The sequence below is a fragment of the Rana temporaria genome, chromosome 5 (genome assembly GCF_905171775.1).
Source record: "Rana temporaria chromosome 5, aRanTem1.1, whole genome shotgun sequence".
NCBI classification, from domain to species: domain Eukaryota; kingdom Metazoa; phylum Chordata; class Amphibia; order Anura; family Ranidae; genus Rana; species Rana temporaria.
Window position 1 is genome coordinate 125,257,026 of NC_053493.1, and position 26,932 is coordinate 125,283,957.

The 26,932-nt window shown below is 41.4% G+C and overlaps 1 protein-coding gene across 3 annotated transcripts in view; it reads right to left on the reverse strand.

Annotated features, from left to right (window-relative positions):
* The window catches only part of RBMS3 (RNA binding motif single stranded interacting protein 3), an 827,636-nt gene that overhangs the window by 510,447 nt on the left and 290,257 nt on the right, over positions 1-26,932 (reverse strand). For all 3 annotated transcript variants that reach the window (XM_040353091.1, XM_040353092.1, XM_040353093.1), the window contains exon 3: positions 17,219-17,277. In XM_040353091.1, the coding sequence (XP_040209025.1) occupies positions 17,219-17,277 (59 nt within the window). The remainder of the gene's footprint in view (positions 1-17,218; positions 17,278-26,932) is intronic.

A 26,932-nucleotide genomic window follows, 5' to 3' on the forward strand; every position in this document is an offset into this window, starting at 1 on the left:
ATGATAGATTTTGTGGGAATTTTTAAAAAATATCATCATAATCAGAGCTGTCGAGTTTGAGACTGCTTCCAAAATACACGTACTATGAATTTTTGACAAGGTTGTCATTAGCAGTGAAATTATAGCATGTGCCCGTGGCTATATAGTCATTTGCTAGTAAATGACTGGAAAGCTTACTCGTCATATGCAATGCATCTTTACACTTTATTCTGGTTACATCTAGTAATACAGAGGCAGAGTGTGACAGCTAAAAGACAAAAAACAGAATCTAAATATCTGTTTTCATTTAGGCTCCAGGGCTTGTGCACTTTATTTCTTCTATAAACTATGCTGTGAAGCGAAGGATCTGCAGCTTTGATTTGAAAATCCCATTCAAACTGCACTTTTATTAACATGAAATGGATGAGTAATATTCCCACACATACGTGTACAAAGACTATATAGCTCGGTGGGATTTGTTTTCCTTTCCAAATCATACTTCAGTGAACATTGTCTGCAAGGGAATTCAAGTAAAAGAGATTATTTTGCAATGATTTAGCCAATACTCTAACATGAAAGATGTGAGAGTAATTTGAAATCAATATTTAAGGCCCAAGGCGAAAGTGCTGTACCTTTGTCATTTAGGGAGCCACCTCAGCAAGTGAGCTGAACAGAGTGACAATGAAATATGTTTGTCTTTTCCTTGTTTAAGTGTTCTTCACAGCAATAGTCATAACGGGACAAAAGGCACTCTGTTTAGATGTACACTTTCTAGTTGAGCAATTTCAAATGTTCTGGATAACTAGTTTGTCAAGTTAGACACAAAAAAGAGTAAAGCTTAATTGGCAATGTCAAGTGGTTATTTCAAGTGATCTGAGAACACCTAGAAACTCAGGAGGACCAATAATAAATAATAGAACATTGCACAATCTTTATATGCTGGGGCCACAAGTGTCAGTTTCCATGTATACAGTTAATCCTCAGTAGTCAACCTTTCATTATACTGAAATCCTAGAGCAAACATGATTCCCACAAGAGATCAATAGAATCAAAGCCATAATGAACTACCTTGGTAACCCAAATATTAAGTGGAGAAGCCCATTTGAGGACCCAGTATATAGCATCCGTATCTCTTTTCTGAGATGTTTTAAAGCATTTGGCCATATGCTTTAAGCCCTTCAACCCTGAAAGGATTTACCCCCTTCCTGAACAGAGCACTTTTTGCGATATGGCAATGCGTCCCTTTAACTGACAATTGCGCGGTTGTGCAATGCTGCACCCAAACAAAATTTCCATATTTTCTTCCCCACAAAGCTTTCTTTTGGTGGTATTTGATAACCTCTGCAGTTTTTATTTTTTACGCTATAAACAAAAAAGAGCGTACATTTTGGAAAAAAAACTATATTTTTTACTTTTTGCTATAATAAATATCTCCAAAAAAATATAAAAATTGTGTTTTATTCCTCAATTTAGGCCGATATGTATTCTTCTATATATTTTTGGTAAAAAATTTGTAATAAGCGTATATTGATTGGTTTGCGCAAAAGTTATAGGGCCAAATTCACAGATATCTGCGGCGGCGTAACGTATCGTCTTTACGTTACACCGCCGCACGTTTTCAGCGCAATTGCCCGATTCACCAAGCACTTGCGTGTAAACTTACGGCGGTGTAACGTAAAGCTGTCCGAGGCAAGCCCGCCTAATTCAAATGGGGCGCGTAACATTTAAATTAGGCACGTTCCCGCGCCGAACGTTCTGCGCTTGCTCCCTCTGAAAATTTCCCGACGTGCTTTGCGCGAAATTAGGGCGCCCCGACATATTTTTTGAACGGCAACGTGCGTTACGCCGTTTCGTATTCCCGGACGTCTTACGCAAAAAAAAATAAGAAAATTCAACACGGGAACGACGGCCATACTTTAACATGGCTATTCTAAATGTAAGCCATGATAAAGCAGGCTTATGTTTGCGACGGGAAAAACCGACTAGCGACGACGTAAGAGATTGCGACGAACGCGCGTATCTTCGTGGATTGCCGTAATCAGCTAATTTGCATACCCGACGCTGGAAAACGACGCAAACTCCACCCAGCGGCCGCCGGAGAATTACACCTAAGATCCGAAGGCGTACAAAGCCGTACGCCTGTCGGATCTTAGCCAAAAGCCGTTGTATCTTTGTTTGTGAATGACAAATAAAGATACGACGCGGCAAATTTGAAAGTACGCCGGAGTATCAGAAGATACTCCGGCGTACTTTTTATGTGAATCTGGCCCTAAGTGTCTACAAAATAGGGGATAGATTTACGGCATTTATTATATATTTTTAATAGTAATGGCAGCAATTCCGCGATTTTTATCATGACTGTGACATTGCAGTAGACACATTGGATACTTTTGACACTATTTTGGGACCATTGTCATTTATACAGCGACCAGTGCTATAAAAATGAGCAGTAGATCCCTGTCATGTTGCTAGGCAACATAGGGATGTCTATTGTTTACATAGACATCTCCCCGGTCTGCCTCACCGTGCCATGATCGCAGGGCACCGGCAGACATTGAGTCCGCGGGACCCGCAGGCAAGGTCACGCAGTACGTGGCGGCGCATGCCCACTAGCCCGAAAATTAAAGGGGACGTATAGGTACGCCCATTTGCCCACCGCTGCCATCCTGCTGACGTATATTGGCAACTTCAAAACACATTTTTTGCAACTTCTAAGAAAATGGATAAGGACTTACCCACTCTATTAGCTGTCTTGATATTGACTAGTTATAGTAAAAAATTATGTTGCCAACTACTTTGAAGTAAAGCATGCCTTCCTATAATTTTTAAAGTATCTATAAGAGTATTAGTATCAAGTTACACTTTTTAGGCCTCTTGTGCTAATTCTAGTGAGATAGCAACCTTAAAAAATCAGGTAATCAGGTAGGTAACTCGTAGAAGTTTTAGTTCTCGCAAACTCCGCGCAAGTATTGCAGGACAATTCGGACTTTCCAAATTGCAGGGAGCTCCTGAAAACACAAGTTGTATTACTTGCCATGAAATCTGCACAGATTGCCTTGATGCAGTAATAGTTTCTACAATAAGGGGCCCTTACTGAATAGATCACTTGGATAGAGCTGGATTGAATATGAAAACAGGAAAATTCATTGCTATTTCTAGATGTGCTAATATTTGTGTCCCTTTCCAAGTTATTTATATGTAATAAAAGCCTGCAATGAAAAAAATAACAGCAACAAGGAAACTATTAAAATGGTACAGATGCTTATGAACCACATTTTTCCTCCTCGATAAAGAAATATTCAAGAGAATATAATATTTTTTCTTTATGTTCAGATGATTCTGGACAAAAATATACAGGCCTGGATTCACATACATCGGCGCATATTTATGCCAGCGTAGTGTATCTAATATACACTACGCCGACATAGCGCAGAGAGGCAAGCACTGGATTCACAAAGCCAGTGCTGCCAAATCTGCACTGGGTTCCCTCGGCGTAAGCCGTCGTAAGTGAAAGTGGGCGTGAGCCATGCTAATGAGGCTTGACCCCATGCAAATCATGGGCCAAGCGTCATAGAAGTACTTAAAACGAATGGCGCATGCGCCGTCCCGTGGACGTATACCACGTCGAAACTACTCCCTAAGATACCACTGCCTACAACGTGAACGTAACCTACGCCCATCCCTATTCACGTACTACGTAAACGACGTAAAATATGACGGCTGGGTTCTCTGGTCCATACGTTTGCATGAGTTGCGCCTCATATATGGGGAATAACTTTACGCCGGGCGTACGACTTACGTAAACCACGTATATTATGCGCGGGGCGCATGTATGTTTGTGAATCGACGTATCTCCCTCATTAGCATATGTGAATAGGAAATCAATGGGAGCGCCACTTGCGGCCAGCGTAAATATGCACCCAAGATAAGCCGGCGTAGGAAAGTTACGTCGGTCGAATGAAGCCTATTTTCAGGCGTATCTTGGTTTCAGAGTCCGGCGCATAGATACGACGGCGCATATTTACACTTACACAGCGTATCTCGAGATACGTTGGTGTAAGTGCTTTGTGAATCCGGGCCACAATATATAAGTAGCTTGTACAATGTCCTCAAAACTCTAGACCATGATAGCAGCAAAAAAAATACACAATAAAGTTATTACTGTAAGGGAAAATATCTGTATATTAATTTCTCTAACTAACTCAATACTAGCATGTTATACACTCTTCTATGCATTTTTTAAACTTTCAATGCTGTGATGACTGAGTTTGACTGACAATTATGCAACACTGTACCAATTATTTTATGTCATGTTTTAAGACTTAAAGCGGAGTTCCATCCAAAAATTGAACTTCCGCTTTTCAGAATCCTCCCCCCCTCCGGTGTCACATTCGGCACCTTTCGAGTGGGGGGGAGGGAGAAGATACCTTGCTCCCACTTCCGGGCATAGGTCGCTGCAGGTCCCAGAAGACAGCAGGGACCATGCACAGTAGGGAACCAGGAAGGGAAGCCACAAGCCTTCCCGATTCCCTTACCGAAGATGGCAGCAGCAGCACTAAGAGCCAATGGACAGATCTTCTTTGGATGCCGACATTGCGGGCGCCCAGGACAGGTAAGTGTCCATATATTAAAAGTCAGCAGCTGCAGTATTTGTAGCTTCTGACTTTTATTTTTAAAAAAATTGTCGGAACGACGCTTTAAGTATTTATTAACCTTTAGGTTTACATTTTTTACTAAAGATTTTGTAGATGCCAAGTGCAGGAAGAAATACTTTTTGTAAATATTGTAGTGTGATGCATAACTGTGATGTATGAGTTGCCAGATCCAGCTGCAAGTGTACTGTGCATGCTTACAGTCAATACAATTAAGAAAATAAAATTAGATAACTGTCTTCTTCTGAACCTAACGTATATATGTTTATTTGCTGTCTATCATTGATTTCAGTACAGATTTTTTTTGTCATATAGTTTAAAGGATAATTTCACCTATCTGAACATGTTACATGTTACACTTGTAATAACCTACCCCCGCACTACAAATCTCCCTAATGGGCACACGTGAGGCTGCAAATATGGGCACAGGTGAGGCTGCAATGATAGGCAAAGGTGAGGCTGCAATAATGGGCACAGGTCACACTGCAATGATGGGCACAGGTCACGCTGCATTGGTGGGCACTGGTCACATCGCAATGATGGGCACAGGTGAGGCTGCATTGATGGGCACAGGTGAGACTGCATTGATGGGCACAGGTGAGGCTGCGTTGATGGGCACAGGTGAGGCTGCATTGCGGGGCACAGGTGAGGCTGCGCTGATAGGCACTGATAAAGTTGTTGGTAATATTTATTTTTGTAATTTAATTATGCATAAAACATTTAAGTGTCTTTTTATGGCATCACTTTAATATACTGGAAGATCTCTACAGCCAATTGTGCCAATTTTGGCTACCTAGGAAAGCCAATGTTTAAAGACAGCTAAACACATCAGCTGGCTGTCAGACACACATGGATGTCGTCAACCTTGGGTGTAGACCTTTACCTTGAGAAAACTCTCAATGAAAATTCTTAGCTCACATTGGCTGTTTTCCTTGGAGGTACAGTCTAAGAGCTAGCTGGTGTTCCACTGGTTACCCCCTCACAGGCATTTGAGGGGGTATGCCAGCTCACCAAACAGGTACACAGGTACTCAATGCCACAGGGAGGGGTAGGTGCCCATAGATCTATAGAGGTAGCTCTAAAGATACAGCAGTGAGAGGTTCAGGTAGATCGGGAGCTAAGCTGCACTGTAAACAAGACACTGGTAGAAGGCTGTACTGAATGGGAAGCAGGGCAGTAGCAGGACTTGTACTGCCAGCAGACTGAGAGCAGAGCTTGCACTGGAAGTGGAACAGTGTGGAAAATGGTACAGGCAGTTGGACTGGCAGCTAAATAGTACTGAGCAGATTGCTTTAGCTTGACTGGCAGGAGATTATACAGGGAAATATTGGCAGCTGGCAGTACTGAGTGGGATAGGTTGCATACTGTAGTTGGATTGCAAGTGACTGTAGTAAGATTGTGGCAGACTGTAGGTGGACAGGGGACTGACTGTAGCAAACTGAAACAGGAAACTGAAGAACCATCAAGGCAGAATTGTTTTTATTCAAAGTATTGTGTGTATATATATATATATATATATATATATATATATTTACAGCATACAGTATATATTTTTGTGCATCACTGGCATTTTGCATTTAATATTCACACGAGACATAATGATAAAATGAGGCTGATTCACTTACTAATATTCACTCAATTTAAGGTTCCCCACACATTAAATTGAGTGAAAATTAAGTGAATTATCCAATTATGTGCAGATGTAAGAAATAAATAGGAATTTGGGTTTCATTGTATTGGAAAAGCATGGTTTCAATTTGCGAGTTTGCGTGACTGGTATGGATATAGGATGTGACTGGGTATACTTGACAGGTTTGGTAATGAATAAAGCTATGTCAGAATAAGTCATGCTGGGCACCTGGTAATACATGTAGCTTCGGCTAAATACAGTATATACCGCTTAGCCAATCCCGTTGAGCGACCTATTCAAATGAATACAGAGCCTGCCTGGATTGGAGTAACAACCTCTGCCAATCTGAGCAGGTTACATACAGTAGCGTGCTCGGATTGGCTTTGAGAGACAGAGAGGCATGGGCTGATGATGTTACAGCCTCTGCCAATCCAAGCAGGCTTTGTATTCATTAATAGAATACATCGCTCACTGTGATTGGCTCCAGCTCCAGCAAGAAGGAAGAAGAATATGGCTCCAGAAGGAAGAAATATGAAGCATCAGAAGCCTCGGAAGGGGGCCGTCTTATACGGTGAGTACAGGCAAAAAATCATAAAAAACTGTAAAATTAGGGGGTCGTCTTATACGCCCAGTCGCCTTATACACCGGCAAATACGGTATATATATATATATATATATATATATATATATATATATATATATATATATATATATATATATTGTGACAGGAAGGCAGGTAAATCTGTGGGTGTTGTCACTGCCGGGACATACATTTCTGCCTTGTTTAGACGATACACAGATTATTATCGGGCGTCGGCTACAAACATAGACAGAGGAAGGCTAGAGGCCTTTAGAAAACTTCAGCTGTTCAGAATAAAGCAATCAAGGCCTTTATAAGTAGCCAGAGGGTTACCACTTGATTGCTGCATCACTCCTAAGGCTGTGTGAGTAGGAGAGCAGTGCCTGATGAGGTGAGGAGACCATTGTTTTTTTCTGTGTGATAACAAAATCAAAAGACTATTGTTTGCTGTATGAGCAGCACTGTCTATCCAGCGGTAGGCTGTGTTAGACTTCATAGATAGGTTCCTGTGTGGAAGGTAGACGCCCAGCGTGGCTAGGATTTATTTTATGTTTTGATTTTGTTTATGCTGTTTGGATACTTGCAATTGTTTTCCAGCAAGATGGAAAAATAAACCAGAAACTTTGTTTTCAACCGTTTTTGATTGCCAGTCTGTATAAGTTCAGTGTGTGGTGAACCCATCCAAGGGGTCACACACCCCGCTACCGAGCTAACCCCTCACATATGGTGGAGTGCCGCGGGCAACTAAAGTGAACCCAAAATGGAGGAGATACTGAAACAGCTGGCTTTAGCAAATGCAAATCAACAACAGGCAAATGCAAGTCAACAACAGACGAATGCAGCTTTGCAGCGGAGCATTGCAGCTCAACAACAAGCCTACGCAGCTCAACAACAGGTTCACCAAGAGAGCATTGCAGCTCAACAACAGGCTCACCAAGAGAGCATTGCAGCTCAACAACAAGCTCACCAAGAAAGCATTGCAGGCTTGGAACAGAGACACCAGCAGCAAATGGAGGCCATCGTGAAACAACTTCAGAGACAGCAGACCGAGGCTGGGAGTCAGGCCAGTAACGTACCGACTTTTCAGGTGCGACACTTATTGCCAAAGATGACTGCAGATGAGGACCCTGAGATGTTTCTGACCACGTTTGAGAGAGCAGCGGAAAGAGAGAATTGGCCTAAAGACCGGTGGGCTGGACTAGTGGCTCCCCTATTATCTGGAGAAGCCCAAAAGGCATATTTCGATTTAGAGCTTGCAGACGCAAAGAACTATGATCGATTAAAAGAGGAAATATTGGCACGTTTTGGTGTAACCCTGGATGTCCGTGCCCAGCGGGTCCACAATTGGAGTTATCAGCAGAGGAAGCCACCTCGGTCACAGATGTATGATCTTATCCATTTGGCTAAGAAGTGGCTGCAGCCAGAAACTCTGTCCGGACCAAAAATTTTGGAGCGAGTAGTCATGGACAAATTTCTCAGGTCTCTTCCTAACACTCTGCAGAAATGGGTGAACCATGGTGGTCCGGATACTGCAGACAAACTTGTAGACCTGGTCGAAAGGTACCTAACAACGGAGAGTTTGTCCTCTTCCACCCGAGACGCACAGACTTTTCACCCCAAGACCAGACCGTTCCCACCTATAAGTAAGACTGCATCAAGGGACGGGGGTGGAGTGAGGTACCAAGGAGTAACTAGAGGAACTATCGGGACTACTGCTAATGTTTGGCGAGAGCGACCTGGAAGACCCATCCCACAGGAGAGGACCAGAAGGTTGATCTGTTACCGTTGCCATGAAGAGGGACATGTAGCAGCCGTTTGCCCAGCGGGTGATGAACCCATGCAATGTGACTTTCTTACCGAGAGACGACAGTCCCTTTTTGCAACCACATGCACTGCAGTAAAGGGAAATAAGAAACCGTTATATAGAATGTGCTTAGATGGTAAAAATGTTGTGGTATTGTTGGATTCAGGTAGCCTGGTCACCTTAGTGAAAAGTGACCTAGTGGTAGGAAAAACCTTACATCCGAGGAAAATGGCTGTAGTTTGTGTACATGGGGACACTCGAGAATATCCGGTGACTACCGTTTCCTTTGAAACCTCCCTCGGTAACTTGTGTCACCAGGTAGGTTTAGTTCCCAAACTGCCACATGACGCCATTGTGGGAAGGGATTTCCCAAAATTCTGGGAACTCTGGGACTGCCCAGATTCCCCAGTAGGTGGTTCTTCTGAGTCTGAACCATCTATTCCAGAAACCTCTAACTGTGAGGATTCTCCTGAGTTTCCATTCTCAGTATTAGCAGGGGAATCACCAGTCCCTAGGGAGGAGCCTGCTGAACAGCGGCCGATAGGGTTTGATGACCTCGAGGTGCACAGAGAAAACTTTGTCACTGAGCAATTAAGGGACCCCACATTGCTAAGAGCCAGAGAGAATGCAGTGAAGGTAGATGGGGAGTTAGTTAATCCTGACGAGAGGGTTGCCCTCCCTTACTTTATTATTGAAAGGGACCTGTTATATAGAGTGTCACAGAGGATAGAGGACACCATTGAGCAACTGGTAGTGCCTAAACCGTACTGCAAGATGGTTTTGGAACTGGCCCATGGGCATATTCTTGGGGGACATTTGGGAGCGGAAAAAACCCGGGAGAGAATCACCCAGAGGTTTTATTGGCCTGGGATCACTAAAGAAGTGGAATTGTACTGCTCTTCCTGTCCAGTGTGTCAGATTACTGCACCAATGCCACATTTCCGCAGTCCGTTGGTACCCCTGCCCATTATCGAGGTCCCTTTTGAGAGGATCGCCATGGACCTGGTTGGCCCCTTGTTGAAGTCCACTAGAGGGCACCAGCACATCTTGGTAATAATGGACTATGCCACCCGGTACCCAGAAGCGATTCCTCTCCGAAACACCTCTGCTAAAACAATTGCCAAAGAATTATTTCAGGTTTTCAGCCGTGTGGGTCTCCCTAAGGAAGTCCTAACTGACCAGGGCACCCCGTTTATGTCTAGGGTAACCAAAGAACTTTGTAAACTCCTGAAAGTGACCCAACTACGTACATCCGTATATCACCCTCAGACAGACGGGTTAGTGGAGAGGTTTAATAAAACCTTAAAACAAATGTTGAGGAGGGTGGTGGATAAAGACGGAAAGAATTGGGATTATCTGCTCCCTTATCTAATGTTTGCAATAAGAGAGGTTCCCCAATCGTCCACAGGGTTCTCTCCGTTTGAGCTACTGTATGGGAGGCACCCTCGGGGCCTACTGGACATTGCCAGGGAAACATGGGAGAGTGAGAGTTCACCCCATCGAAGTGTGATTGAACATGTGGCCCAAATGCAAGACAGAATTGCCCAAGTAATGCCGATTGTGAAGGAACATATAGCCCAAGCCCAATTGGCTCAACAAAGGGTTTACAATCGTGGGGCCCAGGTCCGTTCCTTTGCACCTGGTGATAGGGTGTTGGTGTTGGTCCCCACGGTCGAGAGTAAATTCCTAGCCAAATGGCAGGGTCCATATGAAGTGTTGGAAAAAGTGGGAGTGGTGAATTATAAAATTAGCCAACCGGGAAGACGAAAACCTGAGCAGCTCTATCACGTGAACTTGCTGAAACCATGGAAGGATAGAGCGTCCTTGGTCGCTGAGACTGCCCGAGTTTATGCTCCATTTGACCGGACTGTCCCTGAAGTTGGGATAGCGGAGACTCTATCCAAAACGCAGAAACAGGAGGTTAAAGAATTTGTGCTCCGTAATAAGGAGAAGTTTTCAGACCTGCCAGGTTGGGTCTCCGGAGTTGAACATGACATTATCACCACCCCAGGGGATAAGGTCAAGTTGAAGCCCTATAGAATTCCAGAAGCCCGGCGAGAGGCAATTCGCCAGGAAGTAAAACAAATGCTTGAGCTGGGGGTGATAGAAGAGTCAAATAGTGATTGGTCAAGTCCCATTGTCTTAGTGCCCAAACCCGATGGAAATTGGCGGTTTTGTAATGACTTTCGCCGCCTTAATCAAATCACTAAGTTTGACACCTATCCCATGCCCCGCATAGATGAACTGATTGATCGCCTAGGCACTGCTCGGTACATGACAACGTTAGACCTTACCAAGGGTTATTGGCAAATTCCTCTCTCGATGTCGGCCAGGGAAAAAACAGCATTTGTAACTCCAGACGGATCTTTCCAATATCGGAGAATGCCTTTTGGGTTACAAAATGCTCCCGCCACATTCCAACGCGTCATGGATAAGACCCTTCGGCCTCATCGAGCCTATGCTGCTGCATACCTCGATGACGTTGTCATTCACAGTGAGGATTGGGAATCACACTTGCCAAAAGTTCAGGCTGTGTTGGATTCCATCTGGAAAGCCGGGTTTACAGCTAATCCAAAAAAATGTACCCTTGGGCTAGAAGAGGCAAAGTATCTGGGGTATACTATTGGAAGAGGTCTAATTAGGCCCCAAATAAACAAAGTTGAGGCTATTCAGGATTGGCCACGTCCCACCAACAAGAAACAGGTTCGTGCATTTTTGGGTATCGCAGGCTACTATCGCCGCTTTATCCCCCATTTTGCCTCACAGGCTGTTCCCCTGACCAATTTGACCAAGGGGAAGGAGTCTGTAATGACCAAATGGACTCCCGAAGCAGAAACGGCTTTTCAAGCTTTAAAACAGGCCTTATGTAGTCAGCCAGTTTTAAATTCGCCCGATTTCTCACGGGACTTTGTGGTTCAGACAGATGCGTCAAATGTGGGTTTAGGAGCTGTACTGTCTCAGGTTATCAAGGGGGAGGAACACCCTGTTATGTACCTCAGCCGAAAGTTGAAGGCCCATGAAGAGAATTATGCCACCATTGAGAAAGAATGTTTGGCGGTGAAATGGGCTTTGGATTCTCTCCGGTACTACCTCGTGGGTAGACAGTTTGAGCTGGTGACGGATCATGCCCCGTTGAAGTGGATGGCACAGAACAAAGAGACCAATAGGAGGATAAATAGGTGGTTCCTGGCCCTCCAAGAATTTAGTTTTGTGGTGACGCATCGCCCCGGTGCTGAAATGGGGAATGCAGATGGGTTGTCCCGAGTGCATGCCTGCCTGGCAACCTGTGTCCCAACCCTAGGGTTGAAACAAGAGGGGGGGGGGTATGTGACAGGAAGGCAGGTAAATCTGTGGGTGTTGTCACTGCCGGGACATACATTTCTGCCTTGTTTAGACGATACACAGATTATTATCGGGCGTCGGCTACAAACATAGACAGAGGAAGGCTAGAGGCCTTTAGAAAACTTCAGCTGGTCAGAATAAAGCAATCAAGGCCTTTATAAGTAGCCAGAGGGTTACCACTTGATTGCTGCATCACTCCTAAGGCTGTGTGAGTAGGAGAGCAGTGCCTGATGAGGTGAGGAGACCATTGTTTTTTTCTGTGTGATAACAAAATCAAAAGACTATTGTTTGCTGTATGAGCAGCACTGTCTATCCAGCGGTAGGCTGTGTTAGACTTCATAGATAGGTTCCTGTGTGGAAGGTAGACGCCCAGCGTGGCTAGGATTTATTTTATGTTTTGATTTTGTTTATGCTGTTTGGATACTTGCAATTGTTTTCCAGCAAGATGGAAAAATAAACCAGAAACTTTGTTTTCAACCGTTTTTGATTGCCAGTCTGTATAAGTTCAGTGTGTGGTGAACCCATCCAAGGGGTCACACACCCCGCTACCGAGCTAACCCCTCACATAATATATATATATATATATATATATATATATATCATCCCCATGTCAGTGTGAATGCTGACTTGGGAATCACATGGCTTTGTTGATAAATGAAGCCATTTATCATCCAGTACTATGTTAGTGTCGAATAGCTGTCACTAATTTTGTTCTAAAAATAAATAATAAAATAATTTCTTAAATAAAATTACAAAAAAAGCTAATTTAAAAAAATTATTTAAGAATATTTAAAGATGCCTTCTTAACTATCAGGAGCTTTTTAAAACCATTGCACCCTTACAAATCAACAAAACATCCATAATGTCATACTTCCCATACCTTTTATAGTCTATATACAGTAAGCTTCAGTAGGGCTGGAATAGAAATGCATTGTTCCAATCACTCTCTAAAGCCCTACAGAGTATGGTGGTAATATATGCATAAATATGCATAAATAAACTGAAAATTTAATTATGCCTAGATATTATATTAGTTCATTAAAGTACATATTCTATCACTTCTATTCATATGTATGCTTTCAGGCTACAAATACAATGCTGACCCATCTACAAATAAATGGGCTGCATTATTCAACAAAGATCACAGAGGCACTTCGACATGGATGAACGAGCCAGACCTGGAGATTGAACGGTAAATATATGATAGTTGCAGCATATTTTGTTTGACAAATGTAATGATCCTCCGGCTGCTCAGTTTGCTTTATGATACACAATGGAAGATCAGGATGGAATATATATGGCAATAAGTATTCATTCAACTGCAAGTAAACCTGCATGCACATAATTAAACAGTCAGTGGGGGCAGATGTAAATGATAGTAATTCAAGTTCAGTGAAATGTGCCTATATGTTTGGCATTTTAACTCCCTTTTATTCCCTTTCGGGGAGACATAGATTACTCATTCTGTCAGCACCCAAAGATATGAAAGTAACTTAGGAAATGCTGGCGATCAAGCCTCTGTGCCACATATTGTATATATACAGAGCTATCCTAAAAAATCTGTCTTACATATTTTATGCATCCGAATGCATGTGTAATGCAAAAGGCACTACTGAAAGCAAAGGTCAGTTGGTATAAAATAAATGACTTTGCTATAGTCAATAGAAAGTGTTAGTAAATTAGTTATTTTATATAACCTACAGTATTTACAATTGGAAAGAAAAAAAATCTGAAATGCTGTACAATATTTGTAAAGTATACCATTTGTTTTCATAGTTATGAAAAGGTTGTGCATCCATATCTTTATATCTAATAGACAGATATCAAAATGTAGAGCATTCACATATTTATATATTGAGCTCTTAAGCACTGACTTTAATATGTACTGTCTGGTGGCATCCTCAAAATCTGCTGCAATCCCTCTTAGACTATCTGTGATTTTCTGTTACCTTTGGGCTTCTATATCATCCAATTAATCCAGTGTCAAAATAAGAAACAGCTGCACCTCATGTGGGCTCCAAGTAAAGTTTATTGGAATGTCAAAATATCCAAAATGGCACCAGAAGACACAAGCAGTGGTCAAGGTAGACGCGTTTCACACAACAGAAATGTGCTTAATCATTAGGTAATAATTAAGCACATTTTGTTGTGTAAAACATGTCTACCTTGACCACTGCTGGTGTCCTCTGGTGTCATTTTGGATATTTTGATATTCCAATAAACTTTATATGCAAAAGTGAAAAAAAGTGCGCTTATCTATAACAATAAAAAACAGCTGCAAACTCAAGATGTTTATACAAACAAAAAATACTATGAAAAGAAGGAGTGGAGTTGCGCTAAAAATGTGTGACTTATCAAAAAATAGTGAGCACTATAAAGTCCCAAGGAGAAAGAAGAAAAATCTTCTTTAAACAAATATAAACTGTGTGAAAGTTCTGTGCATAATCAAATTTCATATGGAATCACAACGTGAAGATATATCTGGATCACTGTTCCCTGAAATTGCTGACCCTTACCAGATTTTCAGATCCAAAGGATCAAGCCAAGCAGATAGCCAAACAACTGGGCTGCACAGGAGATCAGGATCTTGATAAAGTCTTCCCAGCAGTTCATCAGTGGAACATCCAGAAAGCAAACAAAGAAAATAAAACTAGATAGTGTGATATTGTCAGGTAATCACACACAAATTCTCCCCTTGTGACTGGCAGACGGACAGTGTGACATGCAAACCACCACCAATATACACACTGACCCTTACCAGAGCCCTAGGTATAGATAGATCAAAAGCACAAGGGGGATATGGGCAGCCAATGGAAAAATCTTCTCCCAAAACAGTCATAGGTAACTTTAAAAACAGCAAAAAGGATCCGGCCGGTAGTAGAACGTGTAGTCCTCAAATCTCGGTGACGTCAGTACGTCTCCTCCCGACGTTTCGTCTAATCAGACTTGCTCACGGGTCAGTGTGTATATTGGTGGTGGTTTGCATGTCACACTGTCCGTCTGCCAGTCACAAGGGGAGAATTTGTGTGTGATTACCTGACAATATCACACTATCTAGTTTTATTTTCTTTGTTTGCTTTCTGGATGTTCCACTGATGAACTGCTGGGAAGACTTTATCAAGATCCTGATCTCCTGTGCAGCCCAGTTGTTTGGCTATCTGCTTGGCTTGATCCTTTGGATCTGAAAATCTGGTAAGGGTCAGCAATTTCAGGGAACAGTGATCCAGATATATCTTCACGTTGTGATTCCATATGAAATTTGATTATGCACAGAACTTTCACACAGTTTATATTTGTTTAAAGAAGATTTTTCTTCTTTCTCCTTGGGACTTTATAGTGCTCACTATTTTTTGATAAGTCACACATTTTTAGCGCAACTCCACTCCTTCTTTTCCAATAAACTTTACTTGGAGCCCACGTGAGGTGAAGCTGTTTCTTATTTTTATGATTTACCACAGAGGCGAGCCGAGGCTAGCACTCAGGTGTGTGTTCCAGTGGGTGTATCGGTTTCACCGGGAGCGGTGAGTTCTTTTCACTTTAAATTAATCCAGTGCCTGAATTGGTTTGCTATATCTTGGTTTCATGCTCCTCCTGCCTGATGGGAAGGGCTGTGTCCCAGAGAAGCTTTCTGTAACCTGCCGAAGAGTAAGCAGTGCTGGTCTGATTGCACTTAGTCACAAAGCCTCCCAATGCAGTAAAAAACTACAGCACTATAGTCATTGAGGTTGCTGAAACCCATGTTCCTTCTGGTAAACATGAAGCTTATGTTTGGGTTATTTGTGATCAAACAATATCATCTTGATTTTCTGGCTCTATCACATCAAGCAGATTTAATCATATTATTAAATAAACCCATTGCATTAGCACCTGGATATGTACAGTGTTATTCTGTTTCTTCTGTTGTATGATGAAATATCACCTCTGTGGTATATCTGTTCAGTGGATAACTTAGAATTCAGCAGTAACAAAGTGGTACAGTTAGCAGGATCAACACCCATTTTTTTGGTACCATTCAATAATGGCTTTGGGCTCCATTTTGCATTTTATGAGGAAACTGGGTGAAGATTACTCTGGTGGACACAGCTAGTATCCCAGATAAGCCCCCAAATGTAGTGCTCCTATAAGTGTTGACCTTGATAAGAATATGTAGTTACACCTTAGAATTCCCATGACCCAGTTTATTAGACAATTGAAAGTTATAGGCAACTTTATTCAGCATCTGAATACATGAGACATTGTTAAAACAAACACAGCAACAAGTTCATTAATTACAAATGGAATGATAGTTTTGATATTATAACATTATAACATTAACAATGTGGGCAGCAGTCTTTGCTTGACCATGCAATATAGTCTATCATACAGTATTAGCTCCTGATAAGATGAAAAATAACTGGTGATATGAATGCAATTCTAGAAATCTGAAAGATTACTTTGTAGAGGCCATGTAGCACTTAGAATGTAGCAATGAGCCCTCCTCCTCTAAGGCACCTTCCACAGGGGGCGGACTCCATAATGTGCATCCACCTGCTCAGCAGGGAATCTCTCCGCTGATCCCAACTGAGCAGGCGGATGGCAGTACTGTCTGAAAAACAACCCTGCTGTTCTTTATGGGGCATTTGGATGGAAGTGGACCACCTGTCCAAAAGAAAGTTTGTTTTAAATTTTGTTTGGGTACCACATCGCACGATTGTCAGTTAAAGTGATATAGTGCTGAATCACAAAAAGTGGTCTGGACAGTAAATTATTCTGGGACTGAAGTGGTTAATCAGTTTTCATTACATAACGGTTGGAACTAGTGAGATGTACATATCTTTATGTATTTTTTTTTCATTATTGTTTTCATTCATCCAGTTTCAACTGTCCAGGTTTGTTATTACTTACTGTATATATAAGACAAAGTGATACTTGCCTGCAATCAGTTTTTATTATATAATATAGATTTTGTGCTAATAGCAATTAATGATGTTACATAATCCAAACGTTTTTTATGCAACAAAGGTTCAGTACTTGTACCAAAAAAACATCACAGCTTTGTCTGTAACCATGGTGTTTTCTATGTAAACTTTATTGGTTGTGCGCCAAGAAATACACGTACCATACTAAGCCTGCAAATATAACATGCTGTGCTGTTTAGCATTTCTATAATCAGCATAAACTTAATCCAAAACAGATTGATATTCTTTCAAATTATATGAGGAAAGCATATTCAAAGGAAATATTTTACACACCTTTGCATTGATTTGTGTTTTTGTCAAGGATTGCCTTAGTTGATACAATTTTTCCATAACTGAAAAGGAAAAGAAATGATTGTTACAAATACGTTTTAACATTCTATGTATTTCATACAAAATACAACATGTAGTTGAATAGACACAACATATAGCTGAACATGTATTATATTGTATGTATGTTTCAGTAGTGTAATCTCTTCAATGTTCACAGTTTTACATCTTTGCATGAATTAAAGCGGGGGTTCACCCTATAAACCCAAAAAAAAAATTTTTTTTTTCTTCTACCATAAAATCAGGCATTGTAGCGCGAGCTACAGTATGCCTGTCCCGATTTTTTTATCCCCGTACTCACCGTGTACTCGTACATCGAAGATACCGACTCCCCTCGGGGAATGGGCGTGCCTATGGAGACGGAGGATGATTGACGGCCGGCTCTGGCGCGTCACGCTTCTCCGCAAATAGCCGAAATAGGCTTGGCTCTTCACGGCGCCTGCGCATAGCCTGTGCGCAGGCGCCGTGAAGAGCCGAGATCTACTCCGGCAGTCTTCGGGGAGAGTGACGTGTCAGGGCCGGCCGTCAATCATCCTCCCTCTCCATAGGCACGCCCATTCCCCGCGTGAGCCGAAATCTATAATGTACGAGTACACAGTGAGTACGGGGGTAAAAAAATAGGGGCAGGCATACTGTAGCTCGCGCTACAATGCCTGTCTCGATGGTAAAATCGTGTCACTGAGGGTGAACCACCGCTTTAACCATTTTCTAAGAATCCCATTATTTATGAGATTCAGAACAACCGACTTATTGCCACACACTCTTTGTACCTCTGGTGTAATGTTGGCACTTCAGAAATGTCCCAGCATGCACTAGAAACTTCTGAATGATTGCAATTTTTAGTTAGCAATGTGTATCTTATGATTTTTTTTTTCTTAAAGTGGAGGTTTACCCAAAAAATCTATTTTTAACATTAGATTGAGGCTAATTACTGGAGGCAGAATCGGGTGTTTTGTTTAAAATCAATGCAGTACTTACCGTTTTAGAGATAGATGTTCTCCGCCGCTTCCGGGTATGGGCTGCGGGACTGGGCTTTCCTATTTGATTGACAGCCTTCCGACCGTCGCATACAGCGCGTCACCAGTTTCCGAAAGTAGCCAAACGTCGGTGCGCAGGCGCCGTATAGAGCCGCACCGACATTCGGCAACTCGTGATGCACTGTATGCGACCATTGGAAGGCTGTCAATCAAATAGGAACGCCCAGTCCCGAAGACCATACCCGGAAGCGGCGGAGAACATCTATCTCTAAAACAGTAAGTACTGCATTGATTTAAAAAAAACACCCGATTCTGATTAACAAAAACATGTGATTTTTTTTGTTATATTCTTTATATCTGACTATTGAATGATTCTTTGATTTGGACCACGGTATTGATAGAGTGAATATAATACTGAATATGTCATTGTGTAATGCAATATAATGAATTTGTGTTGTACTGTATGATATCAAATGTACCGTCTATATTTTGAAAATAAAATTAAACTTGAATGATAATTAAAAAAAAACCACCCGATTCTGCCTCCAGTAATTAGCCTCAATCTAATGTTAAAACATTTTTTTCGGGTCAACCCCCGCTTTAAGTTGAAGATGACTTTCAAAGGTATCATGTGTAATAGCCACAATAAACAATTTAACTACAACATTTAAAAAATGTGTGTTTGAATCAAATTATACATTGCATTTAAGTTTTTCAGGTTGTAATATTAAACACTTGCTTACTGGACACTTATGCCCCCTTTCTGACCAGGCCATTTTCCAGCTTTCAGCTGTTCACACTTTGAATGACAATTGTGCAATCATGCAAATCTGCACCCAAATAACATTTTTATATATTTTTTTCACACAAATAGAGCTTTCTTTTGGCGGTATTTAACCGCTAAAGGACCCCTTCACGCCGATATACGTCGGCAGAAGGGCACAAGCACTTACCTGTACGTCACCTTTAAGAGCCCAGCCATGGGTCGCAAACCAGCCATGGGTAAACAAACCTTTCCCCATTCTTCCTAGTGTGACTGCCACTGATCGTCTGTTCCCTGTCATAATGAACGATGATCAGTGAAGTCACATGCAAAGCCACGCCCCCACACAGTAGTAATCACTCCCTAGGAAACACTTTACCCCTTCAGCACCCCCTACAAGGTAACCCCTTCACTGCCAGTGTCATTTTCACAGTAATCAGTGCATTTTTATAGCACGTTTCGCTGTAAAAATGACAATGGCCCCAAAATAGTGTCAAAAGTGTCTGATGTGTCCGCCATAATGTCGCAGTCATGACAAAAATCGATAATCGCCACCATAACTAGTAAAAAAATAAATACTAATAAAAATGCCATAAAACTATCCCCTATTTTGTAGACGCTATGGCCCAGATTCATGTAGGGTGGCGTAACTTTGTGCGGGCGTAGCGTATCTTCTTTACGCTAAGCCGCCGCAACTTAGAGAGGCAAGTGCAGTATTCACAAAGCACTTGCGTCCCAAGTTACGGTGGCATAGAGTAAATGGCCCGGCGTAAGCGCACATATTTCAAAGTAGGCAGGTCATGGGCGTGATGTATTTAAATTAAGTGTGACCCCATGTAGATGCATGTCCGAACGAACGGAGCATGCGCGTGCATGCTCAGTATCATGTCGAATTTTCAAAGTAAATTACGCCCGCTCAATGCTTAGGCCCAGCTCCATTCACGGACAACTTACGCAAATGACATAAATTACAACGCTGTTCGGACGTTTCCAATGTTCATACCTAACATGACTTACCCCTGCTTTATGAGGGGTAACTTTACGTCGGTCCGACGCCTTACGTAAACAACGTATCTTGATACGCCGGGCGCACGTACGTTCGTGAATCGGCGTATCTAGCTAATTTGCATATTCTACGCGGAAATATACGGAAGAGCCCCTAGCGGCCAGTGTAAGTATGCACCCTAAGATACGATGGCGTAAGAGACTTATGCCGCTCGTATCTAGGCAACTGTGAGGCGTATCTGATTCTATGAATCAGGCGCAGAGATGCGACTCCTCACACTCAGAGTTACGACGGCGTATCTGGAGATATGCCGTCGTAACTCCTTTTGAGAATCTGGGCCTATAACTTTTGTGTAAACCAATCAATATGCTTATTGCGATTTTTTGACCGAAAATATGTAGAAGAATATGTATCGGCCTAAACTGAGGGAACATTTTTTTTTATATATTTTTGAGGAATATTTATTATAGCAAAAAGTAAAAAATATTGCATTTTTTTTTAAAATTGTCTTTATAGTGCAAAAAATAAAAACCGCAGAGGTGATCAAATACCACGAAAAGAAAGCTCTATTTGTGGGAAAAAGAGGACATTAATTTTGTTTGGGAGACACGTCGAAAATGGCCTGGTCAGGAAGGGGGCATAAGTGTCCAGTAAGCAAGTGTTTAATATTACAACCTGAAAAACTGAAGTGCAATTGTAAGTTAAAGCGACACAGTGTCGAATCGCAAAAAGGGGCCTGGTCCTTTAGCTGCATATTGGTCCGGGGCTTAAGTGGTTAAACAACACTGTGGGCCGGATTCAGCAAGAATTTACGCTGGCGTATCTATAGATACGCCGCGTAAATTCAAAGCTGCGCCGGCGTATCTTCTTTCTGTATTCAGAAAGCAAGATACGCGGAAATTAGGCTAAGATCCGACTGGCGTAAGTCTCTTACGCCGTCGTATCTTAGGGTGCATATTTACGCTGGCCGCTAGGTGGCGCTTCCGTCGTTTTCGGCGTAGAATATGCAAATGACCTAGATATGCCGATTCACAAACGTACATGCGCCCCCGGCGGAATTTTTTTACGTCGTTTGCGTAAGGCTTTTCCGGCGTAACGTTGCTTCTGCTTCTATGAGGCCGCGTTGAATTTTGAATTTTTTACGTCATTTGCGTAAGTTGTTCGCGAATAGGGCTGGACGTAATTTACGTTCACGTCGAAAGCAATGCCGATTTGCGGTGGAATTTCGAGCATGCGCACTGGGATTCAATAATGAAAGGCGCACAATATTACGCAGGGCTACCTGAATCCGGCCCTGTGTTTTTAAATTTTTGATCAAATAAAATGTTTTTCATGTTTTGTTATAAAATATTGCAAACAGGTAATTTTTTCCCTTCACTGATGGGCACTGATGAGGTGGTACTGATGGGCACTGATACTTTGTCCCTTTATCAGGTAGATGGACTTACCATCTAAAATGTAATTTAGACTTCTTAAAATCATGTTGTTTAATATTAAATTTTTTACAGTTAAAAAATAAAACTATTATCAGACTCGTGGCACAATTTTGATTGTTGGTTCATTTGTATGAATCTGTTTGACTTGAAATATTTTGACATAAAAATAGACTGAATAAATCTACTAACAGAAATGTTCATGCCAATAAGATATATTCAGACATGTGCATGGGCAGACATCCAAAGAATACATGTGGTAATTAGCTGTTACTGCAGTCCCAGTCAATGAACACATAAAAGGTAGTTGTATTTAGGTGATCTCGGGTGACATTGCTGAAAAGAAAACTTCATCATAAGTTACATTAAAAACTTTTGAGGGTTTTATATTCCTTCAATTAGTCCTTTTTTAAGTATATACTTATATGAATGTGCAGCTATATGTTTACACCTCTTGGCTATAAATCTTGGCATGTTGTCAAGCAATGTGGATTCATTGCCAAAATGTTTAAAATGTAAAGTATGTTTATTTTAACAAATGTTCTATTTATTAGATATGTTATCTTTATGTTTTATTGGATATTCTAATGGGACAGCCTAAAGAGTTTAGATTATTTATATTACTGGAATTTTAATTCACATTTTATGTTTGCATAAAACATGTTATCATAGCTCTTACTCTTTATACTAAGTACCGTCCATTGCCTGAACTCGAATGTCTCTGCACTGCTTTGTCTTTAAATGCTTCCATTTTGGGAAGTTAATATCTAATAAATGATTTCCATTTTGAATGGAAATACTTAGGGAGATTGTGGCCTCTAGTGTATCAACACCCTTCAAGTAAGATTTAGTCTGATTGCACAAAAGCAGATTAAGCCCTGGTTCACACTGGGTACGATTTGGAACGATTTGAGATGCGATTTGACATGTCAAATCGCATCTCAAATCGGCGGCAATTGTCGGCAATGGCACTGTCCTAATCAGTGCGACGCCGCATCTGCGATTTCAAAAAGTAGTTCCTGTACTACTTTTTGCGATTTCGGGCCACGATTTACATTAAATTGCGGCCGAAATCGCGACAAAATCGCAGCAAAATCGCGGCCGCAAAATCGCGGTAAAATCGCGCATTTTACTGCGATTTTGAATTCGCAGCAGTGTGAACCTAGGCTAAAGGGGCTGTAAAGGTTTGTTTATGTTTATTTTCTAAATAGGTTCCTTTAACCACTTCAATACAGGGCTTTAAAACCCACCTCCATACCGGGCTTTAAATACCACCTCCATACCGGGCCTTTTCTGGCACTTCTCTCCTACATGTACAAATCATCATTCTTTTGCTAGAAAATTACTCAGAACCCCCAAACAATATATATATATATTTTTTAGCAGACAGCCTAGGGAATAAAATGGCGGTCATTGCAACTTTTTATCTTTCACGGTATTTGCGCAATAATTGTTAAAATCCCCTTTTTTTTGTAAAAAAAAAATGGTTTCATGAATTAAAAAATAACAAAACAGTAAAGTTAGCCCAATTTTTTTGTAAAATATGAAAGATGATGTTACGCCAAGTAAATAGATACCTAACATGTCATGCTTTAAAATTGCGCACAATCATGGAATGGCGCAAAACGTTGTTACTTAAAAATCTCCATAGGCATTGCTTTAAATTTTTTACAGGTTACCAGTTTAGAGTTACATAGGAGGTCTAGTGCTAGAATTGTTGCACATGCTCTAACGCACGCGGCGACACCTCACATGTGTCATTTGAACGACGTTTACATAAATGGGTGGGACTTACGCGTGCTTTCGCTTATGAGCGCAAGCTACCGGGGACAGGGGCGTTTTAATTTTTTTTTATTTAACATATTTAATTATTTTTTACACCTTTTTTTACATTTTTTTTCGATCGCTTTTATTCCTATTACAAGGAATGTAAACATCCCTTGTAAAATGAATAGTGTGTGACAGGTCCTCTTTAAGGAGAGATGCGGGGTCAATAAGACCCCACATCTCTCCTCCATGCTGGAAAGATTGAGATTGTGAAAAAAAATTCACAGATCTCATTCTTACTATCCGCAATCGCGGCTTTGTTTACTTACAGGTACCCGGGTGTGATGTCATCACATCGCGCCCGGCCTCCGACGGTCATAGAGATGATTGGTGACCATCTGGTCACCAGTCATCTCTATGTCTCCCATCCGGCGCACAGCGATCATCTCTCCGGGCCCCTGATGGCAAGGGAGAGCCCGGAGAAGCACCGGATGGCGGCGGGAGGGGGGATGTTCCCTCCCGCCACCTATAAGAATGCCGACACTATGATTGTTCTTATGGTGCGCAGGATCGCCGCCGGAACAAAATTATATCTGAATGATGCCTCTTGGAGCAGGCATCATTCAGATATCACCGCACAAAGTACATGACGTCATATGACGTCCACCCGGGATAAGAGATCCCCTTTTTGGACGTCATATGACGGCGTGCGGTTTTGAAGTGGTTAAGCTAGTGCATTGTTGGTTCACTTACCTTTTCCTTTGATTTCCCTTCTAAATGTTTTTTTCTTTGTCTAAATTTCTCACTTCCTGTTTTTCCTCAGTAAGCTTTCCACCCTAATCCGAGAGGTGAAAAGTCAGTCAGAACAGCTTACTGAACAGCTTACTGAGCAGGAACAGGAAGTTAGAAATTCAGACAAAGAAAAAAAAACATTTAGAAGGGAAATCGAAGGAAAGGGTAAGTGAACCAAGAATGCACTAGCTTAAAGGAAGCTTATTTAGAAAATAAAAAACAAACCTTTCCAACCCCTTTAAGACAAACCACCACGGGACAGCAGCTCTATCAGTCACAGCTAACTGATTATTCTTCTCTACAATTGTTCTAAAAATATTCTATTCCACGCCACACCCATACTTGAGGTCCCATACTCAAACATTCAATATCATATTACTGAGCTCATAAGAAAAGCCTCTCAGATAGACAAATCATAGATCCAACCCAGGCTGCAATGTTAAAATACGCAAAGATAAAATTCCATGGGTTTTGTAATGATGTTTTGATAAAAAAATATACAGAATTTTTACTGCACTGATAAGGCACAATATATTTTCTCTTTATTACTGGAATTTGTTGTACTTAAATAAAGAATGGAACAAAACAATGAGTAAGAAATTCCCCATAAGACGTGTTAAAATAAGCCATATAGTACAGGTAGTGTTTCTCAGTATAGGCGTTCAGAATGGCTGATAAATGCATAAATGTTTAACAACATTCTCATAGCATATCCTCACACGTTAGATGTCATTCATAGGTATTACAACAAATTTATCATTTATGAGCCCCATTTCCCTCTCCATTTCTATTGCTTTCTCTCTCTTTCGTAATCAACACTTTTTCATCTGATATATTGATTTAGGTGCAAATATAAAAGTCCTCTGGAATAATGCAATAATACAATGCATGATTATTTTGTCATTGAGCAATTACATGTTTTATTAGGACCCTGAAATATATTCTCTGTATAATTAAAATCCACCATGAGCCAAAATAGAATCACTGTGTTTTTAAGCCCCGCGTGCCTTTAAGCTCAGGATAGAAATATTTCTATATTATCATGATCCTTCTTTCAATACATATTGAAATATGTACATAGATGGCGTCGACATGCCTGTTTGAACTGTTTGGAATACTTGCAATATATATTGGAAATAGTTATATATACAGTAAAACCTTGGATTGCGAGCATAATTTGTTCCGGAAGCATGCCTGTAATCCAAAGCACTTGTATATCAAAGTGAATCTCCCCATAAGAAATAATGAAAACTCAAATGATTTGTTCCACAACCATTTATTCATAAGTCCTTCAGTTTAAAGTCCATATAAAAAGATAATAGCAATGTGATAGGTTATGTAACCATAAAGTGTCCACCCACAAATGGAGGCTTCCACGAGGGGATTAGAAGCAAAATCCAGCAGGAGCTACAGAGTATAAAAGAAAAGAGAATGTGGCAATATGGTTACATTTAATGAAGGTACAACATTTTGCAACTCACATGGTTGATGATTAAAAGATCATCTAAGTATGCAGGCATCTGGGGGAAAATCTGTCCACATAGACCGTCCTCCACATCGCTGGCTCTCAACGCTGTCAGTCTGCAATCGTGACTGGGTAGACTACCCTGCAGTAGAGCGATCTGGAAGTGAGGTTTGAAGCGCTCATGGAGCGCAGAGTGGAAGGGAAGACGTTGATGGCGATGAAGAGGATGGTCTATGTGGACAGCTTTACATCAGATGCTTGCATATTTAGATGTATCTGTTTTAATCATCAACCATGTGAGTTTCTAAATGTTGTATCTTCATTAAATGTAACCATATTGCTACACTTAGAGGGCCTCTCTTCTCTTTTATCATTACTTCTGATATGACACTACACTTATATCAAGACATCGCTTGTATATCAAGTCAAATGTATTTAACATTTTTGCTTGTCTTGCAAAATGCTCTCAAACCAAGTTACTCTCAAACCAAGGTTTTACTGTATACAGTATCTCACAAAAGTGAGTACACCCTCACATTTTTGTAAATATTTTATTATATCTTTTCATGTGACAACACTGAAGAAATTACACTTTGCTACAATGTAAAGTAGTGAGTGTACAGCTTGTATAAGAGTGTAAATGTGCTGTCCCCTCAAAAAAACTCAACCCACAGTCATTAATGTCTAAACCGCTGGCAACAAATATGTGAGTACACCCCTAAGTGAAAATGTCCAAATTGGGCCCAATTAGCCATTTTCCCTCCTGGTGTCATATGACCTGTTAGTGTTACAAGGTCCCATGTGTGAATGGGGAGCAGGTGTGTTAAACTTGGTGTTATCACTCTCACTCTCTCATACTGTTCACTGGAAGTTCAACATGGCACCTCATGGCAAAGAACTCTCTGAGGATCTGAAAAAAAAATGTTGCTCTACATAATTTTGGCCTAGGCTATAAGAAGATTGCCAAGACCCTGAAACTGAGCTGCAGCACAGTGGCCAAGACCATACAGCAGTTTAACAGGACAGGTTCCACTCAGAACAGGTCTCTACATGGTCCACCAAAGAGGTTGAGTGCATGTGCTTAGCATCATATTCAGAGGTTGTCTTTGGAAAATAGACGTATGAGGGCTGCCAGCATTGCTGCAGAGTTTGAAGGGGTGGGGGGGTCAGCCTGTCAGTGCTCAGACCATACGCCACACACTGCATCAAATTTGTCTGCATGGCTGTCGCCTCTTCTTAAGATGATGCACAAGAAAGCCTGCAAACAGTTCGCTGAAGACAAGCAGACTAAGGACATGGATTACTGGAACCATGTCTTGTGGCCTGATGAGACCAAGATAAACGTATTTGGTTCAGAAGGTGTCAAGTATGCGTGGCGTCAACCAGGTGAGGAATACAAAGACAAGTGTGTCTTGCCTACAGTCAAGCATGGTGGTGGGAGTGTCATAGTCTGGGGC